This window comes from Cryptotermes secundus, unplaced genomic scaffold, assembly GCF_002891405.2.
Source record: "Cryptotermes secundus unplaced genomic scaffold, Csec_1.0 scaffold1723, whole genome shotgun sequence".
Classification (NCBI taxonomy): Eukaryota; Metazoa; Arthropoda; class Insecta; order Blattodea; family Kalotermitidae; genus Cryptotermes; species Cryptotermes secundus.
Window position 1 is genome coordinate 251,481 of NW_019727432.1, and position 24,645 is coordinate 276,125.

Sequence of the window (24,645 nt, forward strand, 5' to 3'; positions counted from 1 at the left end):
GTTTCGAACTTTGTCAATGGGTACTGCATAGTGATGACCTTCATAACTTGCACTCCTCGTCAAATACACAAATGATCAAGCGAAGGAGGATGAGATGGTCAGGACATGTAGCACGCATGGGAAAGAGAAATGCATACTGAATTTCCTTACGAGAGTCAGAAAGAGATAAACCGCTAGTAAGACGTAGCGTAGATTGTAGTATATTATTAAAATGGATCTTAGAGAAGCAGGATGATGGTATGTATTGAATTCATCCAACTCAAGATAGAGACCAGAAGCGGGCTGCTGTGATCACGGCAATGAACCTTCGCATTCCATAAAATGTTAGGAATTTCTTGAGTGACTGAGTGACTGTTGGCTTCTCAGGAAGGACTCAGTTCCACGGAGTGACTGATTGAATATGTTGGTTGGTTACTTAGTAGATCAGTCAGTCAGTCAGTCAGTCAGTCAGTGGGCTACAATGCATTGTTGTGTTAATAAATAAGAATGACAAGATATCGAAATAACAATTGCATTGAAATTAGGAGAAGAATAGTTTCTGAAACTGCTTTGATCTTCGGCATAATAACATTCATTCAGAATTAATTGTTTTCGTTCTGTAGAAATCAGTGAAACCTCAGTGAGTATAACTGGCTGGAATGGAGTAAATAACGCAACATGAAGATGTTTACATACTCAAAGTAATACTACAATCTTCTGAGTGTGACGCCAGGTAGTTTGATAGATAGATACCAACATTTCGGGGCACTTGAGTGTTCGGAGTACCGTGAGTGTTAACATAAGGATCTTCTTGGTTTCTTCGCTCGTCTAGTACTGCTATGGTGGTCATGTGGAAAGTAAACTCTACATTAAGAAGGACTGGGATCACAGTACTCTGTTATTTATGAGGATATGAGTACAAGATATGGCTGCTATATATAAGTGTTTTTCCCTTTCAAAAAACGAGGTTAAAACCCGTAAAATCTCATGAGCGACCCCAGAATATAAAGCAGTTCATTTGTACGTGAAGTTTCAATCAAGCCTCCGACAACGATTCGCAATGAGAAACTTAAAAATAAAAGGTGCGTACCATAAAACGTCCTTCAAATAGTTATTGAATTATATTCATTAACTGATTGCTAACAAAGCGCCAGCAGCAGACAGGAAGGATGTCTGAATATGTTGATATTGGTACGCAAAGAAAAATATAATACTAATGTTAAGCTGCCATGTTATAGCCTATTAATAAATTCTATTAAAAATATCTATTAATGAAAAATATATCTCTGTTCTTTTGCATAATTTGATTAATGTAACTTCACACTCGAGCGCTTAAAGAAGTAAGCGCTTTGCGTGTTGTGGAGATGTGGCTCAGAAATAAATCTAGAAAATTCGTAAATCATTACTTCTGACAACGTTAAAATTGAGGACAAAAGAAGGCATGAAGGAAGGCCTATAGAATTAAATTTAAGTAATTTTGTAACATACGTAAAAACAGAATCGTTGTTTTAAATGTATTTGTTTGGCGTCTGTGTCGTTGCATGCGATGGACGTTTATCCACCGTTTTCTCTCCTCCCTGCCACCCCTCCAGCCTCTTCATCTTCATTAGCACTGCCCACACCAAATGACGACAGATACATGCTGTTAAATGCATTGCTGTAGTTGGTTACTGCGTGCTAAGTCCAAATCAACTGCTCGTTGAAAGCTTCAGTCCTGTTGTGAACAAGTTTCGTTTAGTAATGTGATCTTCAGAACGTGTTTTGGATTATGAAATTCTATGTGCCAGTACTGGCGTACTAAGAGTAATGTTCATCGAGTTATATTAAAATCTGTCAGAGGCCTCAAAGGATATAAACATAAATGCACTTAGGCCCTTCAGTAAAGTATTCTGTAATAAGATTTGAAGTGAATGAAAAATAGGTAACTAGCCGCATGAAGCCAAGTTTTTTTTTTTTTTTTGAGAAGCGAACAGCTCCTCAGCCACTCAAGAAATTTCCAGCATTTTATGGAACCCGCAGGTTCATTGCCATGCTCACAACAGCCTGTCGCTAGTCTCTATCCTGAGCCATGTGAATCACCCCATGCCCTCATTTTATCTAATATTTACTTGCTTACTTACTTACTTACTCATGGAGCTGAGCCCTTCTGGAGGAGCCGCCAATTCTGCAGCTACTCAAGAAGTTCCCAGCATTTTATCGAACCCGAAGGTTCATTACCGTGTTCACAAGAGCCCTCCAGCTTATCTAATATCGGTCTTAATATTATCCTCCTACGTACATCTTAAGTCTCTGCAGGCAACTGTTGGGATAATACCTCGATTAGATTACGGCCTCTTCCTTCCCGTTCCCTTTAAGTTCCCCAGTCGCCCTGTCATTCGACGCAATGCTGTCTGGATACCGGTAGGTCTTACTAGTGGCCCCTTTCCTTGAGGCTTTTCTATAACACCATGTACGTTTGATTCCATGGTATGATTCCATATGTGCTACATGCCCTGCCTCCTTCACTTTACATTTGGACAAGAGCACAATTTATGAAGCTACTCATTGTGCAATTTTCTCCAACCTCCTATTATTTCATCCCTCTTAGGTTAAATGTCCTCCTCAGAACCCTGTTCTCAAACGCTCCTAATCTGTGTTCTTCCTTTAACGTAAGAGACCAAGTTCCACATCCATACAAAACTACAGTCAATTTTATAGTTTTGTATACTATAATGTTTACGTTTTCAGACAACACACGGAAAGACAAACAGTTCTGAACTGAAAGGTAGCAAGCATTAGCCGGATTTAAATTGCTCGTAACTTCATCATTAATCAAATTTTGATTTGTTATTATTTTTCCCAAATATTTGAACTCAGCCACGTTTTCAAAGGATGTGTTAACTGTCTTCATCTTACGACTTTGTCCTGCAATTTGGTGACAAGACATCAAAATTACGGGGCGTTTCTGTGTTTATTTCCAGGCTAGCCTCCTCCTTAGCGTCTGATAGTTTTTTCTTTATGGTGTTTATTTTGTCTGCCAATAAATTTACATCAATAATGCAGGCAAGAAGCAGATGTGCCCCGTTTAATTTCAATCTCACCTGGTTTTCTTGGACGTTCTCAATGACGTATTCTGAAGCAAAGTTGAATAGCAATAGCAATAAAGCATCTCCTTGATTTACGTTATTTTGAATAGGAAATGTATCAGACAGATGATTTCATGTACGGATTCTACTTTATTTTTCATTTAAATACGTGTTGACTGACATAACAAATTTCATGAGTATGCAAAACATAGTGAAAATATTTGTACAATGCTTCATCCTAAATGAATAATAGGCATTTTCAAAGACTGTGATTAGTTGATGTACTGTCTCGTTGCACTCCCATTCTTTCTCCAGTATCTGACGAATGAAAAGTACCTGATCAGTTATTGATCTATCACTTCAAAACCTGCAATGATGATCGCTAATAAATTCGGCCGTGTATGCAGACTTAACCTTGAGGGAAGGATGTTTCGATAAAATTTTGTACGAAGTCGGTGACAATGATATGTTTCGATAATTGCATAAGAGGTACGTAATGCCTCAATCTTCGAGGTCCAAGAATAAGCCAAGCAAGTTTCTGCTTGCTGCCTGTTGTTGCTTGGCTTAGTTTTCAGTCCTGAAGATGGCGGCATTACGTCTTCCCGAAAGATTGGTAGAAGTTAACCAGGCTACACGGCATGACATCCCAGAAGTCAGATTTCCAAATTGTTCATAGAGTTTATTGGCGCTGTTTAATTTGGCGCACATCCGGTTCGCTGAGGCAGTGTACGTAATTCGGACATCGTCGAGAGATGGTAGCACATTCAGTTCATCTCTCGGCCATCTAGCGGCATTATATAATATTGTGTTGTGAAATCGCTTGAACCCCAGTTAATGTTGGTAGCGCTGCGAGGTCAGGATGTGAGGAATAATCAATTATGTTTCAGCAATCGAAATATACCTGCTTAAATAGCGAAATTTTGATTGTGTAATATACATATTTATTTAAATATTGAAATTTTCATCAAATCAATATGCGTAGATATTTTAGTTTCTCATATGATTATGTAGGCGGATGTGACGTCATAATAAACAACCTATAAGGTGGAATGGGAAGACCGGAGAAAGTATAAAAGAGCTCGGTGCGACGGTGAAGTTGGCTCTAAAGAAGCCTGTAGAACACTTGGACATTTTTCCGTATAATTACTTTTTACCGATTAAGCCAAAGTAAGATCACAAATGTCAGCACAGAGTCAGACTAGTGTGGTAAGTAATAAGTGATGATCCTGGTGTTCAATAAAGGTTGTTTGCCATTCAAGGTAGTATTTCCCTGGAAATGATGACACATCATCTCCCATTAACGGTTGTAACACGGTATCCATGGCACGTACCTGAAGAGTAGGTGCAGAGGAACATTTAAATCTATCTAAATACGGTTATGATACTAAGAAAGGTGTTATATGCAAGGAATTAAGCATTTATCATTACGTAATATATCCGATGTTCCATTTTGTAGTATGGACGGGCCTAAATGTCGGGGAGATCATCGGCGTACTTTTTAAAATCATTTTGGTACTGAAGAAAGTGAAGGTTGTTACATTTGAGGTATTTACTGAAATGGATATGAAGCGTACCACCTGAGTTGTGGCACCTTTAGTCAAGTAGAAGTTTACTAACGTTTTGGAGGGCGGTACTGCCTACATCTTCAGGGTCTGAGAGTAAGCCGGGAAAGTAGAAAATGCAAATGTAGTTGATTGCTTAGATCCTGAAGATGGAAGTAGTAAATTCCTGCTGAAAATAGGTTAAATTCTACCACACTTGACGGCGTTGCACCGCAAAAGGCGTAAAACGTGTTTTTCCCCATTCTTTTACCCATAACTTTGGATTGACAGCCTGGTAAGTAAACCTAAGTGTAGCAAATTTAGTACTATTTGTAAGCTGTGTTTGGTATCTTGAATTGTTTCTTAATATGAACAGGAAGCCGAAAGAAAGAAAGAAAGAAAGAAAAAAGGTCAATACAAGTAGTTTGGAGCAGACATTAATTAGGCAGTGTATGAAAACTATCAGTGAGCACGTAATAGTGTAGCTGTTAATTCTGACACATTTAATATTCAGTGACATGTGATTATGCATGATTATGAAAAATTAATAAGGAAACTGCAAAAGAAAGATTATATTTTATGTAGCATTTAATTGTGGGACAGTTTATACTAAAGGAAGTCACCTTCCAGTATAATTTTTCAGATCCATTATTTACTGTGCAACAGTTTTTTAATGTCTTACAAAAAAAATTCACCATAAGAAGGATATTTTAAGATAATTAGTTTAAAAAATTACATCTGGTTTTCTGTGCCTGCCCTTAGATTTCAATAGTTGACACATTGAAATTATGGTATATTGTGGGGATTATACAAAACCAGAATTACAGGAATTCGACAGACTCTGTTTCTCATTTTCTTTTGTATATCTTCTTCCATTTAAAGATCAGACTTGCTGAAGCTTGGCTGCAGGTTTTAGAAGTTAAATATTTCCTCCAATATGTTTCATTGCTGCTATCACTGAATATGAAGATAAGAATGTTGATGCACTTTGAGTTTTGCCCCATTTCATGCTTGGAATGAATGTAGAAGAATTTGAAACTTATGAAATGGAAAGAACTAGATTAAATGAAAATGACTAACATTGTGGTAATAGAAGCTGAAGCTTCAAAACTATTGTTGGACATCTTGAGCCCAGTTATCTGCCTCCTGTCTTCACAACCTGTCTTCCAAAGGTTCATTTTAATGTTACACTCCCATTTCCTCAGCCTTCCAAGTGATTTCCTCACAAAAATTTGTTTACATTCCTTTCTCCCAATCCTACTCATATGTTCAGTCATTTGGTTCAGAAGTCGAAAGGCAAGAGACGTGATGATCTCAGAAGCCCATTTTTTTCCTTAAGAATGAAATGTAGGCTAATAAAACATTAATTTGAACTTGATGATTGTAAATGATTTATTTAAAACTTTGAACTTTGAAGTGATATAAAAATTACAGAAAATAAATGGATTGAATGTAAATACAGTAAAACTTGGTTATAGCAACATCGGTTTCTGCGACACCTTGTCTATTGCGTCAAATATTCAATGGTACGAACTAATTCCTCATAAAGCAACTGTTTTTATACCTTGCTTAGTACGACATGCACAAATGCATCAACCTCGTATGTAACGTCATTTTCATTCCTGAATTTCTCTGATATCGTGGGAAAGTTCGATGTGTCTGCCCACCCTCACTTTCTCTACTTGCTGACGTGACTGTCCTGGAAGAATACGACCGCGGTCTGCAAGAGGAGCGTGGGTTTTATGCGAAAACAAGGGTGTGGGGTGGGACTGCGTGAATAGTGCAAGAGGACGCGGCAGGTTGTTAACTGCATTCCTTTCCTAGAATCTCGTCTAACAGGACCTCACATTGTCTACTTACCCTATAGTGTTCCTGCCTAAACCCAGAGAAGTGCAGTAGCGAAAACATGGCAATGAAAAGGAAAGTTTTAAGCATTGAAGAGAAAGTTAAAGTGATTCGTGAAATATTGTGTGTATTGTCAGTGAAAAGCGCTGTAATATGTCTTTGATATTATACATTTGGGCAATTCCACATTAATGTTACGTTAGTCTGTACTTAACTACGTATTTCACTAAAAAATGCAACATTTTAACTCGGTTTTTGGTAGATTTTTACGTGACTAACATAAGGCTACTGTGGAAGTGCCCATTTCGGTTACAACGACATTCGTTTATAACGACACTATTTTTAGGTCCCTTTGATGACGTTATAACCAAGTTCTACTGTATAGGTTTCCAGGAAGTGAAATGAGTACAAGTCTCCAGTGACTGGACATACATGAGATATACATGAGATGGGTGATATGACATGTAAATAATGTTACTCAAAGATGAAACTCTACCAGCACCAAGAATAACAGCAGTTTGGGAATGATCATATATTTATTTTTTATTTGAAAATTTAATATTACATTCTCCCCCAGTCATCATGTATTCGTTGCTCACCACCCCTGATACACATTCTGCTTGTCACTTGAAGCCAGCTGCAAATAAATGCTATTGTGAAACATGTCCCAAATGTGCAAACAGCATCATCACTAATAGCACTCAATTATTTATACAATATGCAACCATGCTGAGGCAACAGAAATAAGTCCCATGGACTAACCCCATCTACACGTCCCTTGAACCGTTACTTTCTTCTGTAGTATATGTTCCTGTATTCCCCTGCAGCCATCCAGCCGTTCTGTTTGTGTGAATGTTATATAAACATGAAAAGCTTCATAGCAGCAAGTGCTTTGGGCCGGTTGACATAGACCGTAGGGGGTCCGGATGGAAATGGAGCAGTAGGCAGAGAGTGTGATGCTTGGAGCGTCATCACCTCGACGATCAATGGGATTTCTCCTCATGTCCTTCATATAGCTTCATTGCATATCACCTCCGGGATACGTACCACTCAGCGTTTATTTCATGTAAAGGACTCTAAAAGGAATTCAGGGTTTTTATTGCCTACTTTTTAACATTGTGCAGTAGTGATTAGGACTTCAAATTCTTATTGGAAGATCCCAGATTTGGATGTTGGCTAAAAAGCTATCTGTCCTGACTGATGTGTTGCATTATTTTCATTCATCTGCATAAAATACTACAATTAAAGCTGTGTGCTACCCCTTTCCCCACACTCCCTGTTTACACTAGTCAGTAACTGCCTCATTTTGAACTACCATTTGGTGTTCAGATATACAACAGAATTATTTTAAGTTCCACGTGTTTTACAAGACAGGTTGTAACAAAGTTTGTTTTCAATCTATAACAAATCCTCATTAACCTAGCAGTAGTCACATTTGTTATAGTAATATTATGAGTCAGTCTCAGACTTTGAAACCCAAAGAAGTTATTAATTACTAGTCATATTCTAGGAATTGTCGTACAATTAATGAACTTATTGATATGTACTGAAGGACTCTTTTAGGATATAGTATAGAAGAGATCAACAACAAACAACACAACATTAATACTTTTTAGCCAGATCTCTTATGTTTAAAAAAATAAGAATAGGCTTATGAGATCACCATGCTGTCTCTGTGTATGTCTGTATCCCCCTATCAACTTCTGAATGCCTGAATGAATCTCTATGAAACTTGGTATGTATATCATGGCACCTGAACCCGACTCAACAGCATATGTCATAAATGCCTGCCAGTCTATATGTCTGTATGCGTTGATGGGCAGCATCTTGGTAAAAACATCCCCACAGCAACAAATACACACGCAATGATAGAATTGTCTGATGTGCCATTTTCTATGTGGTTCATGTCATAAGAAAGGAAAGTAGGCTGTTCTTCCCAGAACTTTGTGTTTTCTTGATGGAAAATATACCATAATTCTAAGTTTCTTACTTGTAGTGAGGTATTGTGCAAGTGTGCACTCAGGTGGAAAAGTTGGGTGCTCCTGCCATCAGGTTTGGCCAGCCCATAATGCATAAGTTTGCTTCACAAAGGCACTGTAGAAAACTCACTGTAAAAAATAGGATACTCTTTACATTCAGGCTGTCAAATATGATTTCTTAGAGTAAAATGGAAATTCATCATACTTTGATTCATGTCAGGAAGTGGATCACTGCTGTTACACACATAAACAACTTAATATTGCCTGTGCCAGAGCTCTTGTAAGTGATTGAATAGAAGGTAGCATGAAGTGTTAGAGTCTTGAAACTGGTTTTGTCAATTTTATAATGATTTTAGACTATACATGTAGAAGTTTGAGTCATGTTATATAATAGATTTGTACAGTCACCTGAAATGTAACCTTCAAGCACAGATGTCAGAACATGAGACTGTAGAAGTGACTCATCAAGTAATGCTTTCAGTGCTTGTGTCAAGTTAATGTGTGTGGTTCCTGAAGCAGAGAAACCTGATTATAAATTCTCACACACTAATAAATACGACATGTAAAATAATACTGATATACTAGTCTCTAGTAGTAGAACTTGTAATTTCAGCACTATTAATAAACCAAGCCTGCCATTGGAGACTGCTTTGACGTACTTCCATCCACTTCCCATCTCCTCCTCTTTCTTCCAAATGACCATTTTTGGAGCTGTAACCTGACCAAAACTGAATTCATGCCCCATGTGAGCCATCTGCTCAACCCACTGCAACATGTATCCCCCCCACCACCACCATAACCCTTCCAGTACAACCTGTGTAAATAAATAATGCCTTGCTTTTAATCTGCTTGATTTTTATGATTATTTTGTAAGATCTCAGTCAAGTTATCATAACTGTATATATTCCCAGAAATTGAGGTTTATGATACTTAATTAAAATTTTTAGACAAGTGTTTACATCTGTTCTGTTTTCAGATGAAGCTGTACCACAGTGTTATAGAGGATGTGGTAGCTGGAGTACGGGACTCCTTCCTTGATGAAGGTGTTGACGAGCAGGTGTTACAAGAATTGAAACAGATATGGGAGACCAAGTTACTATCCAGCAAAGCTCTTGAGTTGAATCCAGAGCCTCCTGAACCTCAGCCACCACAAATTGGTACCCAGAAAGATGGCCGAGGCAATATATCTGGAAAATCTGGTTTGTATTTAAAATTGTAAATTTATTGACCATTTAAAGTGTAGTAGAATTTCACTAGTTGAATGTTTCCAAAGACAACAGAATCCATATAAGTGAAATGACAACAAAAACATCACATAAACAGAACAAACAACAGAAACAGACTGGTACGTTCCATTTCCAGTTTGCTTGGCTTCAGAATGCTCTATTTGCGGTTTTAGGGTTATGACAGTGTATAGTCTGATAGATTGGTAGCAGTGCTTTCAGGAACATCCTGCCACCAAATTCAGGTCACAGCAACCTTGAAGGTGGAGGCAGGTTACACAACGTCATAACCCAGAAGGCTGTAACGTGGATCGTCACTACCATGAAAACCTCTGAGAGAGCAGAGGACAGGTGGTGCTCGAACAACAGAATACATGGAAGCATTTTTTCCATAGGTCATTTTCATTTTTGAATACAGTTACAAAAGTGTTTAGAAACAAAATACCCATAAAACATACCTCTGGAAGTTTATAGGACAGTATTTCTTATGAAAAATGGCCTGCAAAAATTGTGCTGTATCTTTCTCAGTGAATGCTGTTTTTATTGAGAGATTCACTATGCTCTGACATGTAATATGCATGGAGTTTTGAGCTTGCAGATACAGTGTCTTATTTCTTACATATGAATTCAAATCTTTTTTTTCTTTCTTTCTTTCTTATAATGTTGCACCATTGAAACTGAACAGTAAGAAACTTTTTATCTGAAATGAGCTATTTAGTTTGTTTTGATAAATACCCGTTGAATGGATGGATGTAGCCATGCTTCTTTCATAGGACATATTTCCTTTCAAATTTGGCTAAACGCAATGCAGTCTTACCTAGTGGTGAATAGTAGCCACTTCCATGATAGGGCCACTGTAATCTTGAACATAAGATAGCTGATCTTTTCACTTAGATACTTTGTATTTTTGCTGGTTTCATTGTGCATAACAGAAGTTGTGCCTGTTATTAATATTTAAAGTATATAAAAATGTAACTTTTTATCAGAATGATGTATTCTTAAATACAGTGTCTTCATCCAAGAACTTGTGAAGAACTGTTGATCTGCGGAAGTGGAAGTGACATGTCCCTCCCATTAAGTTAGTGCAGAGAGGTTTAGGCTTTTAGTGGACCTGAAAACCTGAAAATTCAGACATTACACTTTGTCTTCAGTTTCTCCCAATAAATCACTGTAGAGCTACCATAAAGTGAATTTATGTGTTATATGCCAGCTCACACTTATATTAAGAAATCCCAAGCCCATTGTAGCCAATTCTACTCTGTTTTTATTTGTGCTGTAAGCAGTCATTCACTCATTTGCATTATTTCCTGTGTTGAAGCCCTAAATATGTGTTATGCATTGAAACTGGGTGTTCATACCTGTGTGAAAAGTGATTACATATGTAAGAAAAGCAAGAAAACAGCAATGTAAATTTCAGGATGTTACAGTTCTACATAGAAAAACTATACATACAGTCAGAAATTAAGAGAGACAGGGTCAGTATCAGACAAGAAGGAACCAAATCAAAATGCCAAGTGTTCACTGAAGAAAACTGGATGAAATCAGTGCTAGGCTTGAATATTCTTCTCAAAAGTCCCTCAGATGCATTGCACACAAGCCAAGGGTTTAAAGTTTTCTGTTTCTGGAAAGAACTTGTAAAGAACATGTGAATATGAACATTTTTTGGCAGTGCCAGGAATGGGTGTGTGATCACAGGAAGCATTTTTGGCATATATAATGATGTGGGTGGTTTTGTTTGTCACTGATTTACATTTACATTTATTTTCACTTCATGGATCAAATCAACTCCCTGTAGGGCTGGAAATAAAACATGTCACATATTAAAAATTCATGATGACAGTACATCATTCGTCCTTTGTCCGATAAAATATATAATCAGGCCTCTCACAGATAGCTCAAGTTGTCAGGACAACACACATGGGTCTTGGAAAAACCACAGTCAAATTCACATCTTGCCATTCCACACTGGCAAGCCGTATCATCCAAACAGTTACATTATAAAATATTAAAATTCATAACAAAAACACAGACATCATACAAACTGCTACATTTACAACAAGCAAGTCTCAGCACTATATAATTCACGCACACAGACCATTAATAATTATATACTCTTAACTTTTGAGCCCTTTGCATGCTCAACAAATTCATCAATAGAGTAAAATACATTACTTTGCAAATAATTTTGTAAAACAATCCAAATTTTTTTTATCGTTTTTTAAAACTGTGATATTTGACGGCAGAATGTTAAATAGCTTGACACCTAAATAGTACACCCCTCTCTGATAGGATGATAAATGTGTTGAAGGTATGTGAAGGTGGTCATTCCTTCTGGTACCAGTGACATATACAGAGTTATTGGTTTGAAACTTATCCAGATTTTTAACAACAGATGTCATCAATGAATGCAAACATACACATGGGATTGGTAGTATGTCAAGTTTTTTAAATAAATCTTTACATGTATGAGTTGGGCCCACTCCCATCATTATTCTTATTATTTTCTTTTGTATGACACAGACCTTATGACTGTCTGATGTATTTCCCCAATATATTATTCCATATTTCACAAGTGAATGATAATATGCATAATGTACATCTTTAAGACTATTTATATTTAATATATAGGATAAATTTCGCATTAGAAAACAAACTGTGCTCAACTCGTGAAGCAAAAAATCGATATGTCCCTTACGGGTCAGATGATTGTCCAGCTGCAAACCAAGAAATTTTATCTTTTCTACATCTTTCAGCTTTTTGTTAAAAAACAGTGTATATAGAGGGTAGCTCATAGCTGCTGTTGGAGTGAATTTTATCATTTTTGTTTTATCCAGATTTAACACTAATTGATTATTTTGAAACCATGAAAACATGTGATTAATAACAACATCCAATTTTATTTTTAAATTTTAGTAATCTTTAGCTGCGCAAAGAATACTTGTGTCATCTGGAAACATAATAACTTCCGAAATTTTACTTATTTCAAAGGGGGAAATCTTTTGTGTATATATTAAAGAATAAGGGTCCCGACACTGATCGCTGAGGCACACCACATCCAACAATTTCCCAGTTAGAATAATATTTGTTATTTATATAATTTAATTCCACTCTTTGCATCCTGTACTGGAGGTAATACAGGTAATAATACACCCTGCACTCCACAGTACTGCAGTTTCATTAATAGAAAGTCATGATTAATGCAGTCAAAGGCCTTGGCTATATCACAAAATATACCAGTTACATACTCTTTTCTATTCCAGGCTGTAAGAATTACATTGGTTAATTTAAACATTGCATCTTCGGTTGATAACCCCTTTTGGAATACATGCTGCTCCAAAAGTAATATTTTATGTTTTATGATATGATCATTGAGTCTTCTAAAAATTGCTGTTTCAAAAACTTTTGCAAACCCAGGTATTATAGATATTGGCCTGTAGTTACTTATAACAGCCTTTTCCTCTTTTTTGTATACTGGCTTAATAATTGCATATTTTAATCTTTCTGGATATAGACCCATGGTTAATGACTTATTAATTACATAAGTTAGAGGTTTACTGATTTGTTGTCTGCACAGTTTTATAATTGTATTTGTTACACCATCATACCCTGAAGAGTTTTTTTTTTATTTTAAGTTGCTAATTATACTAATTATTTCCTCTTCTGCAACTAAATTAAGATTCATATCTGGAATACCATTTGAGAAATGGGAATGCAAGTATGACATTGCAGTATAAATATTAGTTTTCTTAATATTAAGATTTTCTGTTATTGATGTGAAATATTTATTAAAACTATGAGCTGCTTCTTCAGTATTTATTTTTTACTATTATTTTGAAAAGTCTGAGGTAGACCTTTATTCTAATTGTTAACCTACCTGTGTCAGTGTCAATAATGTTCCAGGTAGTTTTTATTTTGTTTTTGGCTGATGTGATTAACTGATTATAATATTTCCTTTTAGCTTTTCTTATTGCTTCTCTTAATATCATGCAGTAGGATTTATAGTATGATTTAAACAAATAGTTGTAATTGTTTCTACAGAGAATGTACAAAGATTCCTTCCATCTACAGGAGGTACCTATGCCCGCTGTTATCCAGCCATTATCATTGTGTTTATTTGTTACATTTTGCGTTGGAAAGCATGACTCATAGACAAATAATTATTTAAAAATGAGTTGAATATTTCGTTTACATCATTTAGTTTATATATATTCTCCCAATTTTCATTAGATAGTTTATTAAGAAATTGAGCAATTGAGTCTTCATTTACCAGTCTTCTTGTGATTCCCTGCACTTTTTTCTTCTCCAGGAAATTGATATTTTTTAGTATGAGACACTGAACATCGTGATCAGATAGTCCTTTACTAATAGAGGTTACTTCATATGAATTTATCCTTGCCTTATCTATAAAAATATTATCAATTGCAGAGCTTTTGGTCTCAGTTATTGATAATATTTTTATAGATCTATATAGATATATTGCAACAGCACTAATAGCTGTGTTCTACGTGTTGACCCTTCTAAAAAAATTATGTTAAAATCACCACATATTATAAATTCAATTTTTGGTTTATAGAGTAATTTGAGTACTTTATCCAACTTATTTACAAAGTGCTCAAAATTCCCGCAAGGTGACCTATATATACGTAGTACAAATATGTTGGTTTTAGCTAAAGAAATTTTAAGTGTACAAAATGTCTACATTCTCTTCATGACAGAACTGTGCTAAATTTATAGCAGTAAATGTTATATCTGATCTTATGTATATACAGACACCTCCTCCCTGATGAGTTATATGGGCATACTTTGTTCCCAATACATAGTTCTGGAAATTACTGTATAATAATTTCTGGGCAGAATGAGATTCTCAGATAAGCATGTTAAGTGAGGATTTATATTATTGCTAACTATTGAACACTTCAGTGCGTCACTTTTTCCACCAAGACCTCAGATATTTTGACGTACAAGAATTAGAGAGTCTTTGGTATAATTACACTTATTGAAAAGAGACTGATTTGATTTTATTCCCATAAAAAATCCTCATTTCTGGTAGGTTTCTGATTGATTTGCATGATTGTCATTTCCACTTTCAGTATGAATCTTGGCTGGGTGGGAAGAGCATCAGACTGTTCAGCCTTATGGCTTGTCCCTTTGTGGCAGCCTGTGCAATTATTGCACTGTACTTTGTTACTCACCCTATTTTCTTACCACAAATATTACATTTTTGAACCTTATCCATTGTCCTGTCTTTATCTGAAAACGCAGTGTTTTTAGATAAAGACATGGCAGTGGATAATATCCAAAAACATAATATTTGTACTAATGTACCATCGTCACATACTTTTAGATCTTACTTATTTTCTTACCAAATTGTCCTGTACTCTGTCACTCTCTATCAGCACTCCTGTATAATCATAGTTGTAAACTTACTTGTTATAATTTTTTGGTGTGGACTTTGATAATAATTTTGTCATTTAAGGTCACATCTCAGATTTAGGTGTATAAAATGTAGGATAATACAAAACATAGCTGTCCTATGAGCTCACGTTGTTTGTCTGTCTCTCACATCTTTAATTTCCTATAGTGTATGTCACATTTGAAGACCTCAGTGAAACTTAGAGACAAATGTATAAAGTTGGGTAATATTGGCCAGTTAGATTTGTCACATATTTGATAATGGAATGAGACATTACTTTTCATTTTAAATAAAAAATACAGAGTTTTAGAAAGTTATAGCACTTGCTTAGAAATTTCTCATTATTCTGCTCCTGTTTAGTCAAACAAGCCATATCTTAGAAATATTTATGAAATGTACATTTGTGTGAATACTCTATGTAACATAAAGTTGCACTTTTCCAGTCTTACTTAGTGTTGACTGTCATTTTCCACCTCTTCCCCCCCCCCCAAGGCCTAAGGATACAATATTTGTTTGATTACTTATTCATCCATGCTTCTTACAGTAAATATTGGAAACCAGATGACAGTTTTCACAACCAACCAGCATGGAGGACAACAGATTATTGGTACTCAGCAAACGCAGTTGGTTCAGCAAACAGCCCAGCAATCTACAACACAGTCACAATCAGTTCAACAGCAAACACAGCAACTACAGCCAAATTCAGTGCAACTGATGCAGCAGACTCAGCAGGGACAACAGCCACAGCCACCTCAGCAGACAGCCACTGTGATCACAACTGACCTGAACAAACAGGTCCCTATTCATATCACTTTGCCAGCACAAGGAGGGGCAGGAGACTCACAGCCACGAATTCTCACCATTCAGGTCCCAGCTTCTGCTTTGCAAGGTATGTGAAACCTTTAAATATGTTGTTTATTCTTTCTCTTACTGGCAGGTAGGTCATTTCATAAATAATGCACAGGTTGGCAACACTGCGGATTAGATGACGCAACAACAGTGAGCCTCACATCAGTTACAGTTCAGGGCTTGAGAAAGAAGGACGTTATTTTGTTTCATTTATAATATACTCTGTTCTTAAATAACGTGAGTTAGAAATGGAGCCTTCACGGTTCTCAGGTATTGTGACTGTTGAAGATCAAAGGTCATATAATAAGATCGAAACTTTATGTGGAAAAAACCCGACAGAAATCCACAGTGCTTTGAACCGGAGCTGAAATCACAGTCCAACAAGTGGAGAGGTCCATATTCCCCACGACCAAAAAAATTTTGACGATCTCAGTCAAGGTCAAACAAATGATGATCTTTGCTTATGATCACCAAGGAATCATCATGACAGACAGAGTTCCGTGCAGGAAAAGTGTCACAGCAGTTTATTATTGTGACTATGGAAAATCTGCGCAGAAAAATGCACAAAAACCAATCTGAGTTGCTCTAGGCTGGGCCAGTCATTCTCCATGACAGCACTCGCTCGCACATGAGGAATGTTGTAAAAGAAAAACTGTGCCAATACAGTTGGGAGGTGTTGCCTCATGCTCCCTACAGCCCGGACATGAGTCCACCAGACTTCGACTTATTCCCAAAGTTGAAACAACCTATGTGAGGCCGTCGTTTTCCCTCTTTGGAGGAGCTTTCTGCTGCAGTACCTGAGTCATTCGACAAATAAACAAAGATGGTGTCCCGGATGGAATAGTAAATCTTCCCACACGTTGGGACTCAGTCATTGAGAAGCAGGGGGACTATATTGAAGGACTGTAAAGAGATATTAAAAAAAATAAACATGGATGTAAACAAAAAATTGTGTGCATTATTTCTGAAATGACCTACGTATCTTTTCCAGGTGCTGGTAAACACCCCACATAATTTAATATTCACAGTCATGCAATAAACTGCACCACTGTTATTTTGGAATCAGCATTAAGAATAAGTACGTTACCGTACATGCTTTTACTTAACAGCCCCATCCATACAAAGTGAAATTTTCCATTTGTGTTTCCTCACACTGGGTATTAGTGTTATATGGTAGTGAAAGTATCAACTTTAGCTACAGTGAAAGCTTCAGATCTTAAATCATATTTGTGTTGCTCCTAAATCATAGAACTCTTCATTGGAGATTTTATGTCACAATTTTTTATGCTCACTGGTGTTCATTGTATTCTAGGGAATCAGTTGCACACTGTACTAACAGGACCAATAATAGCAGCTACGATGGCATTGCCGCAGAACCTTGCATCCTCCTTACTGCAACAGCATGTGACGGCAGCTCTGCAGGGGCAGGCAGCATCAGGAGCATCTCAGATGCAGCAGTTGGCTACAGTTGGTGCAGCTGTTGCTCAAAACACAACCAGCAATGGAAATGTGATGCCAGGACGTCAGGGTTTCCAGCAAGCCACTGGAACCGTGAGGCAGTTGGACGGTCTCCATGACACTTCTGATGAAGATGATGATGACGATGATGACGACGACGATGATGATCTGGATGAAGATGATGAAAATGACGATAAAGATGATGAAGAAAATGAAGAAGAGAATGATGGAGGCCCAGAGGAGGTATGCTGCATGTGATGCTCATGTTCAGTATGTGTCAAGGAGCTGTTGCCTGCAAAATAATGTTTATGAACCAAACAGCAGTCTTTTTCATAGCGATAGCACAGGTCATGACTAGCACTTGTGTTTGTACATTGGCACTGAGCACTGTTGATCTTCAGCTTGTGGTTTCCAAGGCACAAAATTTGGTGGCAAATGGCAGGTACTTGGTGTCCACTTTAGGTACTTGACCAATAAAAAGAATTATTTTGAATAACTCTTAAAAGACTTAGATTTAATATCTTAGGAGAAATTTTTTGTCAAGGAATATTTTGTTACCTATGGAATACAAATGAACAGAAAGCTAGTAAGATTGGATTTTAAATGTCATGTCACAGTTTTAAAGACCAGAATTAGATGTAAGACAAACACATACTGTGCCTGTAAATAATACATACAAGAAGTCAAGAGAAATTCTTCCTCCTTCAGAGATTCTGTGTTATCATGAGAAAGATCATAGCAAGTTACTTTCCAATATAAGCGAGACTTCTAGTAGTGACAACTAAAAACTTGTCTCATCCATCATTCACACTCAAGTTTTGAAGAAGGTTGGGTCATTTACTGTAGACTTTGCTGCCACGGTGAAATTAATGGCAGCAATTTCACAGTAAATTTATAGCAAGTTTTCTAACTGAATTTGGTGGCATGTTGTTACAATTATTTCTGAAAGGTGGCATTTTTTGGGGGTTTACTGTGCCTTGATATGATGCCTAGGAGGGTAATGGAAGTTTTGAACATTGCACAATAAATGGTTGCAGCATGGTCTATCTAGAGCACGTACTGATTAGGTAGGTATTTCTGTCATCCCTCGAAAAGGATCATAGACGGTGAGATTCCCAGGTTGTCTGTGTGTTCCACTCATGTCATAAAATGTGGTATGAATGCAATGCCACTGAAGGCCACCCAACCTTGTATATTTTAATTTCTTACTGTGAGTAATAACAAGACAGGAAACAAACAAACTTCAAACTTATGAAATGGGAGCATTACTAATGCCACTTAATTTAAGAGTCCTAAAATGGTATTTTGTAATAAGTCTTAAAACATATTGTCACGTGTTGGGTGTTTGTAATGCGACAAATAACTTCATGCTGTCTTGGATGTAGCAAATTTATTGTACACTCGCTCTTACACTTACACAATTTACAATGTCTCAATTACTGTCAGTTACAATGTCCTCTAGATGCTTCTTCATCACTATCACAATTCACTCGCTACAACTGAACCCAGCGACTGACTGACATCAACTCTGCCGAATGCTCCGAATACTAACTGGCTTTGGTGGCTGCTACATTTCAACTAACTCCTTAGGAATTCCAATCTCTCTTATAAATCCTCAGTCAGACAGTGGAAAACGCGCCTCACTTCCCTGTTGGGTAATCGCCGTGTTTACAGAGGTGTTGCTGGGCAACACTGCGAGAATTTTTTATTGCTGCATAGCAGCCAGCGCACTTCGGCTTGGCTAGGCACAGCACAGAGAAACACTGCTGTTCCTTACTGTTGCGTAACTTGGCAACCGATCGTTTATCAAGGGTCTGTCTTCGTGGTAACTTGTTCCACCTCCCGTTGCCCAGCAACGGTTAGACATGTCACACTATGTAGCTTTTGTTAAGGTAATTTTTTGTTCAATCAAAAGCGATATAGTGGCTGAACTATCTCTGTATTCATCTTTGAGCTGGATGTCGGTAATTAATAAATCTGAATTGAAATTTGGCATGGAAATAATTGTAAATATACCTACAAACTCCATATGAAATGCTGTTTTTCAGTAGCAATTGCAAAAATGACAGAGGAACAGAATTTTTATGTTATTTCTGACAAGTTTAATTTGTATAAATTAAGAATATCTGTTGGTTTACAAATAGCATTCTCGGCAGATATACAACTGAAGGATGGTGACTGGAGGAACAGCTGACCTTTGAAAAGTTATGTATGTTTGTATGTTGTGGGCAGGAACATGAATACCAACAGCGTGTAGAAGTGAGGAGGCAACATTTGGCACTGTTATAAACATTCATTGAAAGTAAAGCAGCTGAATAATGATGTGTAGTATATAGTGTCTGGAAATCTAATGTTTGTAGTAAATAATAATGATGCTGAATGAATTCTACCTGGAACTCATTTGTCTCTGGGGGCACGCAGTAGCGTAGTTGGTTGAGGGGTTATGCTACAAGCTGGAAGGTCGTGGGTTCACGTCCCAATGAGGTAATTGGATTTTTTTCAATTGACCTAATCCTTCCAGCCGCCCTATGGCCCTGGGGTTGACTCAGCCTCTAACAGAAATGAGTACCAGGAATTAAATAATTTTCCTGGGGAGTAAAGTGTGGCCAGCATATAAGGCTAGCAACCTTACTGCCATCTTTGAGCCGATTGTCTAGAAAATGTGGGAGCCTTAATGTCTCACAACCCTATTGGTCTCTACGGCCTGTTACAAGGATAGCCTTACTTTACTTTACTTATTTGTTTCTTTATTAGCTTACTTTCCAAATTTGAACCATTAGTCAGAACTTTTTGAAACTTGATATGTACTGTATGCCACTAGAGGGCACCCCCACCTTTGTACTTCTTAATTTCAATAATATTGACATGATTGCCATGCAAACCTCTGACATGGTAACAGCTCTAGTTCTGCTGCTGGAGGATGCTGAAATATACTGTGGTAGTAGAACTCTGGAGATTTTGAACTTTTTTGATGCAAAAATATTTTGTCCTCTATAAAACTACACGGCAACCATGCAAATTCTGTGTCTAATTTTCAGTGTAATGACTGTAACCACTGAACCACCGGAATTAGGTTCATTAAATTTTGGTAAATCATAAATGTATATAAAAGGTGTGTGTTTTTCCCCCTCAATAGTGCCAATGGAAATATGGGATTATATTGGACAAATTTAGCATAGTCTAAGCCCTGGTAATATAAATAATGCACAGAATAAGACCATCAAATTGTATAATTATTAATTTATAGTTTGGTAGCCATACTATGCAGATGAAGCATTTGAAGGAAAATAGGTACCATGGGTTCCTTTCAGAGCTTCTTTTAGTATGGATAACGTCACCCGTAGAAATGGACTCTGATGATAAGAGATCTTAGAAAACTTTGTTTGTTTTTTTTTTCTTTTCCTCAGTGGGTCCAGCTCTAGTAAGTACATGATGTCCTTCAATTTTTATATAATTTCTTTACAAGGTAATTTTGTAACATTTCTGCACTATTTGGAATTATTGTTGAAATAATTTGCGTTATCCTGATATATTTTGGTCTTTGTAACTCACTTTGAGAATAATTTTACAGGAGCCACTTAACTCAGAAGATGATGTCAGTGATGAGGACCCAACAGACTTATTTGACACAGACAATGTTGTGGTGTGTCAGTATGACAAGGTTAGTGTAAATCATATTTGCTTCTCATTGGGTACCAACTTACTCACCGAGTTTAAATTGAAAATACCAATCATAAATGAAAATTTTTGTTAATTAACATACTTTTTCTATTTTATTTTGTTTTGTCTGCCTCTTCCTCCCCCTCCCTCTAGGTAATTTGAAGCAGGTGATATATGAATGTCATGACACTGCCAGCCAGCCCTCAGCTATGTATCTACTTTCCTTCTGACAAGACTGCACTTGGCAGGCATGTGAATGTCTGTGTGAGCACCACTCAATATATGGTCCTCAGATTTAATATAAAATAAAAACATTGCATCTTCTGAGAATATAAGTATAGATTTCACTCTAAGGAAGATTATAGATCTTCTGCTTCTGCCTTTATGTGGGTCATCTGACAGCCAAGCCTGTCCATATGCTTTTGTTTTCAAAGAGCTCATTTTCCTAAACTTCAATGTTCTTCCTTCCTTCTGCATGACATTCTTCCAAACTTCTTGTTTCTGTCTTGATCTTAGTCTTCCTTCCTCTATGGAATTTTTCTTAATTTTTATTCAAAACCTTTGCAATTGTCTTTGTTCATTCTTAACACTTTGCAGACCAGCAATTTAAATATTTAAATCACCCTGGGGACCGGCATTTTTAAAGATACTACCCTAACTTGTGCACTGTTCACTTTAAAAATTAATATAAAATCTAATTAATTTTATGAACTAAAATTTTTGGAGAACCCTTACCAATGCTCCTAGAAGTGCTTGAGAGTGTGATATTTCTGGAAACATTCCCCTTTGTGAACTGCACAAACACGGTATTGCCTAGAAGGATGCTTCCCCTTGGAATGTTCACTCTTCACAGTTTTCATGAGGGTATGTTTCCGCATATCACCCGAGAGTCACCCAGGGGTGTCCACATGAGGCCTGCGTGAGGCGGGAGTTGATGGGCTAGATCGCACTAAGTCTGTCTGACTCTGGTTCTGCCGCCACCATGTGGTCTGTAGCCCAAGCCTTTGCCACATTCATCAGAAATGCTTTGTATTTCAATTTAGAATCAGGGTTTAGATTTTTGTAAACCAAAAATGAATTGAAAATGGCACAATTTATAAGCCACAATGCAACTTTCACTTTTATTATCTGTGGCCACAATTCTTTGTTGGCCCCTGTCACTTCCACTGTCTGAGTCACTAATCACTACTCCACAAGGCACATCAGATAGCTCCATAAACAAGCCAGAGAGATCGCTTGCCTTCAACCGCTTTTGTCCTTGAAACATATTCCCCTCTGCTGATTTCCTGCCGGGTACATAAACAGCTGAAAGGGGCAAAGTTTATTTTCTTTTGGAGTAGGGACCCAAGCCACCCAGCTCAAGTTACTGAATACCTAGCATACATTCCGAAGATTTATTATACAGTATTCATTGCAGTTGCGTGGCGCCAGAGCAAGGTATAGTGTGTTACAACATAATGTGTCCTAAAAGCCTGATATCATGAGACCGGTCCGCCATGTTTAAAAGCGAAAAGCCTGATATCATGCGTCCGGTCCACAAAGTGTTAAAACATTCCCATATCATTATGTTCTGTTTTATCTTTGAGTTGTTGCTGTTGTTGTTCTCCTCCTCAAGAATCTCATTGTAGTTACTGTTGTCTACTAGTCAGATGGGTGATGGGGACAGAGATTGTGTTTGAAACATTGGTCATTTTTAACCAACTGACATAGGCGAAATAAGCTTCATTACTTATATCTGCCTTTGTGATCAAATTTTGTCTCCATATGTTAAAATGGACATGTAGTTTTTAAGTAAACACAGTTTTTTCCTGCTTTGTCATTTTCCATTTGCATCCATACATCGATGAATAAGTCTGCTGAACGTGCTTTACTTTGGAAATGAATGTGTATTTTTATTTTATTTTTTAGCATATGGCATATGCAGGTGTAATGATGTTTGTGGTTTCAGATCACACGAAGTAGAAACAAGTGGAAGTTTTATCTCAAAGATGGGATTATGAACCTGGGTGGCAAAGATTATGTGTTTCAAAAGGCTAATGGTGATGCAGAGTGGTGAGAATTTGTGCAGAGAAGGAAACTTTTCTTCAGAAATATTATCAAGTTAAGGTCAGTGACACATTGTTACCAGTTGAGAATATTATCGGCACTTGGAAACATATATACTTGTGCAGCAGTATGGATGTGGTTGTAGTTGTGTGTTTAATGAGTGTTTGGAAGACAGACTACCTAATCTTCTGGAATGTATAGAATCTGTACTTCAGGTCCAGTGTGTGGGATGCAAGAGGCAGAGGAAGATTATATTCTCTGAATAGTCCAGTTCTTTTAAGTTGATAAGGAAGAATGTACACTACTGCAGCTCTTTGTCAAGCCAGTCAGTTCAGCCAATAAAATATTCTAAATGCTTTTGATGTAAGCTCATTATTCCAGACATTTAACTGGGATGTGCCAAAAGTTTCACCCATGATTTTCAGGCAAAATTTAATTAGTGTGATACCATATCTCCTTAAGAGTCTGTATTAAGAGTTCTCAAAAGCTTGAAGAAATTTATTTGAAAGGTGCTTAACCATCTTGCCAGGAGCACACCAGTTAAAATGAATTATATAATTCAGTTAAGCTTGCATCACCAGCATGAAAATGTTCCTTTATAACAACAATATCATTGTATCTGTTGAATATTTATGGAAGTCATTATTGCAAAAGTATGTGTTTGTGTGCTTTTTCTGTTTGCACGCGTGCGTAGCCACATGTGTGACCAAAATGCAGTGAGAGAGAGAGACCATGATTTGTATGTCCACAAATGAATCTGAAAAGCTCATAGGGTATATTTTATACTCCTGTGTGTGTGTGTTTTTTTTTTTTATGAAATGGAATGTAGTATGGGAAATGTGATTTTTAGTAAAATTTATTTTCAAGAATTACAAGACTTTATTTCACTGGGAAAAGAAATAGGTGCATCTTATACTTTGACTTCGTAGTCAGTGAATATCTGGGTTGAACATTCATAGGTGCTTATACATAGCAAGAAAAGAGTCATCAGTGTGAGAAACTCAGCACATGTAGATGCAATGTAAATAATGTACAGGTAAAATTTACTATAATGGATATCACAAATAAAATAATAACGAAACATTACTATATTGTAATTAATTAATGTAATTAATTACATTACTCTTGTAATGGCCTCATTAAATAAGTCAAGGGTATGGGGTAGGGCAGTTATGCAGTTTTCCTGTATATTTAATTGTTCATGTAGAAGATGAATTTCTAGCAGAAATGGAATTTAGTTCCTCTCATTTTAGGTTTTTCCTTTATGTAATATTCATTTCAGTGATTCCAGGTTAATCTCAGTATTCTGTAATGTCAAATTAGGGTTTTCTTAAATTTATTATTCATATCCACTGTTCACTGTATGTACTTACTTTAACTTGTAACTTAAACTGTGCTGTGTAACTGTTACATTTACCCATTCTAATTTTACACTTCCAGCAACATAGAAGTGCTTTTTCATATATAATTCATACAGTGCACATTAGCACTACTTACCACTTCTCACTGGTCCTTTTGTATGTGCTGTTTCTTTATGTAATGCTGACACAGCTGTGCAAATATATATGTTACTTCCTTGATAATGAA

General features: G+C 36.8%; 1 protein-coding gene across 1 annotated transcript; it reads left to right on the forward strand.

The window, feature by feature from the left end:
- Window positions 1-4,083: 4,083 nt before the first annotated feature.
- On the forward strand, window positions 4,084-24,645 carry LOC111864816 (transcription initiation factor IIA subunit 1). Its single transcript, XM_023852346.2, has 6 exons — window positions 4,084-4,250; window positions 9,386-9,608; window positions 15,590-15,934; window positions 17,207-17,595; window positions 20,924-21,013; window positions 22,961-24,645. Exons 1-6 carry the CDS (start codon window positions 4,224-4,226, stop codon window positions 23,066-23,068), a joined length of 1,182 nt encoding a protein of 393 aa, XP_023708114.1. The 5' UTR covers window positions 4,084-4,223; the 3' UTR covers window positions 23,069-24,645.

Coding starts and splice junctions, on each gene's coding strand:
- LOC111864816 (XM_023852346.2), top strand. CDS start 4,224: ATGTCAGCACAGAGTCAGACTAGTGTG. Junction 17,596..20,923: donor ATGATGGAGGCCCAGAGGAG/GTATGCTGCATG, acceptor ATAATTTTACAG/GAGCCACTTAACTCAGAAGA. Junction 21,014..22,960: donor TGGTGTGTCAGTATGACAAG/GTTAGTGTAAAT, acceptor TTGTGGTTTCAG/ATCACACGAAGTAGAAACAA.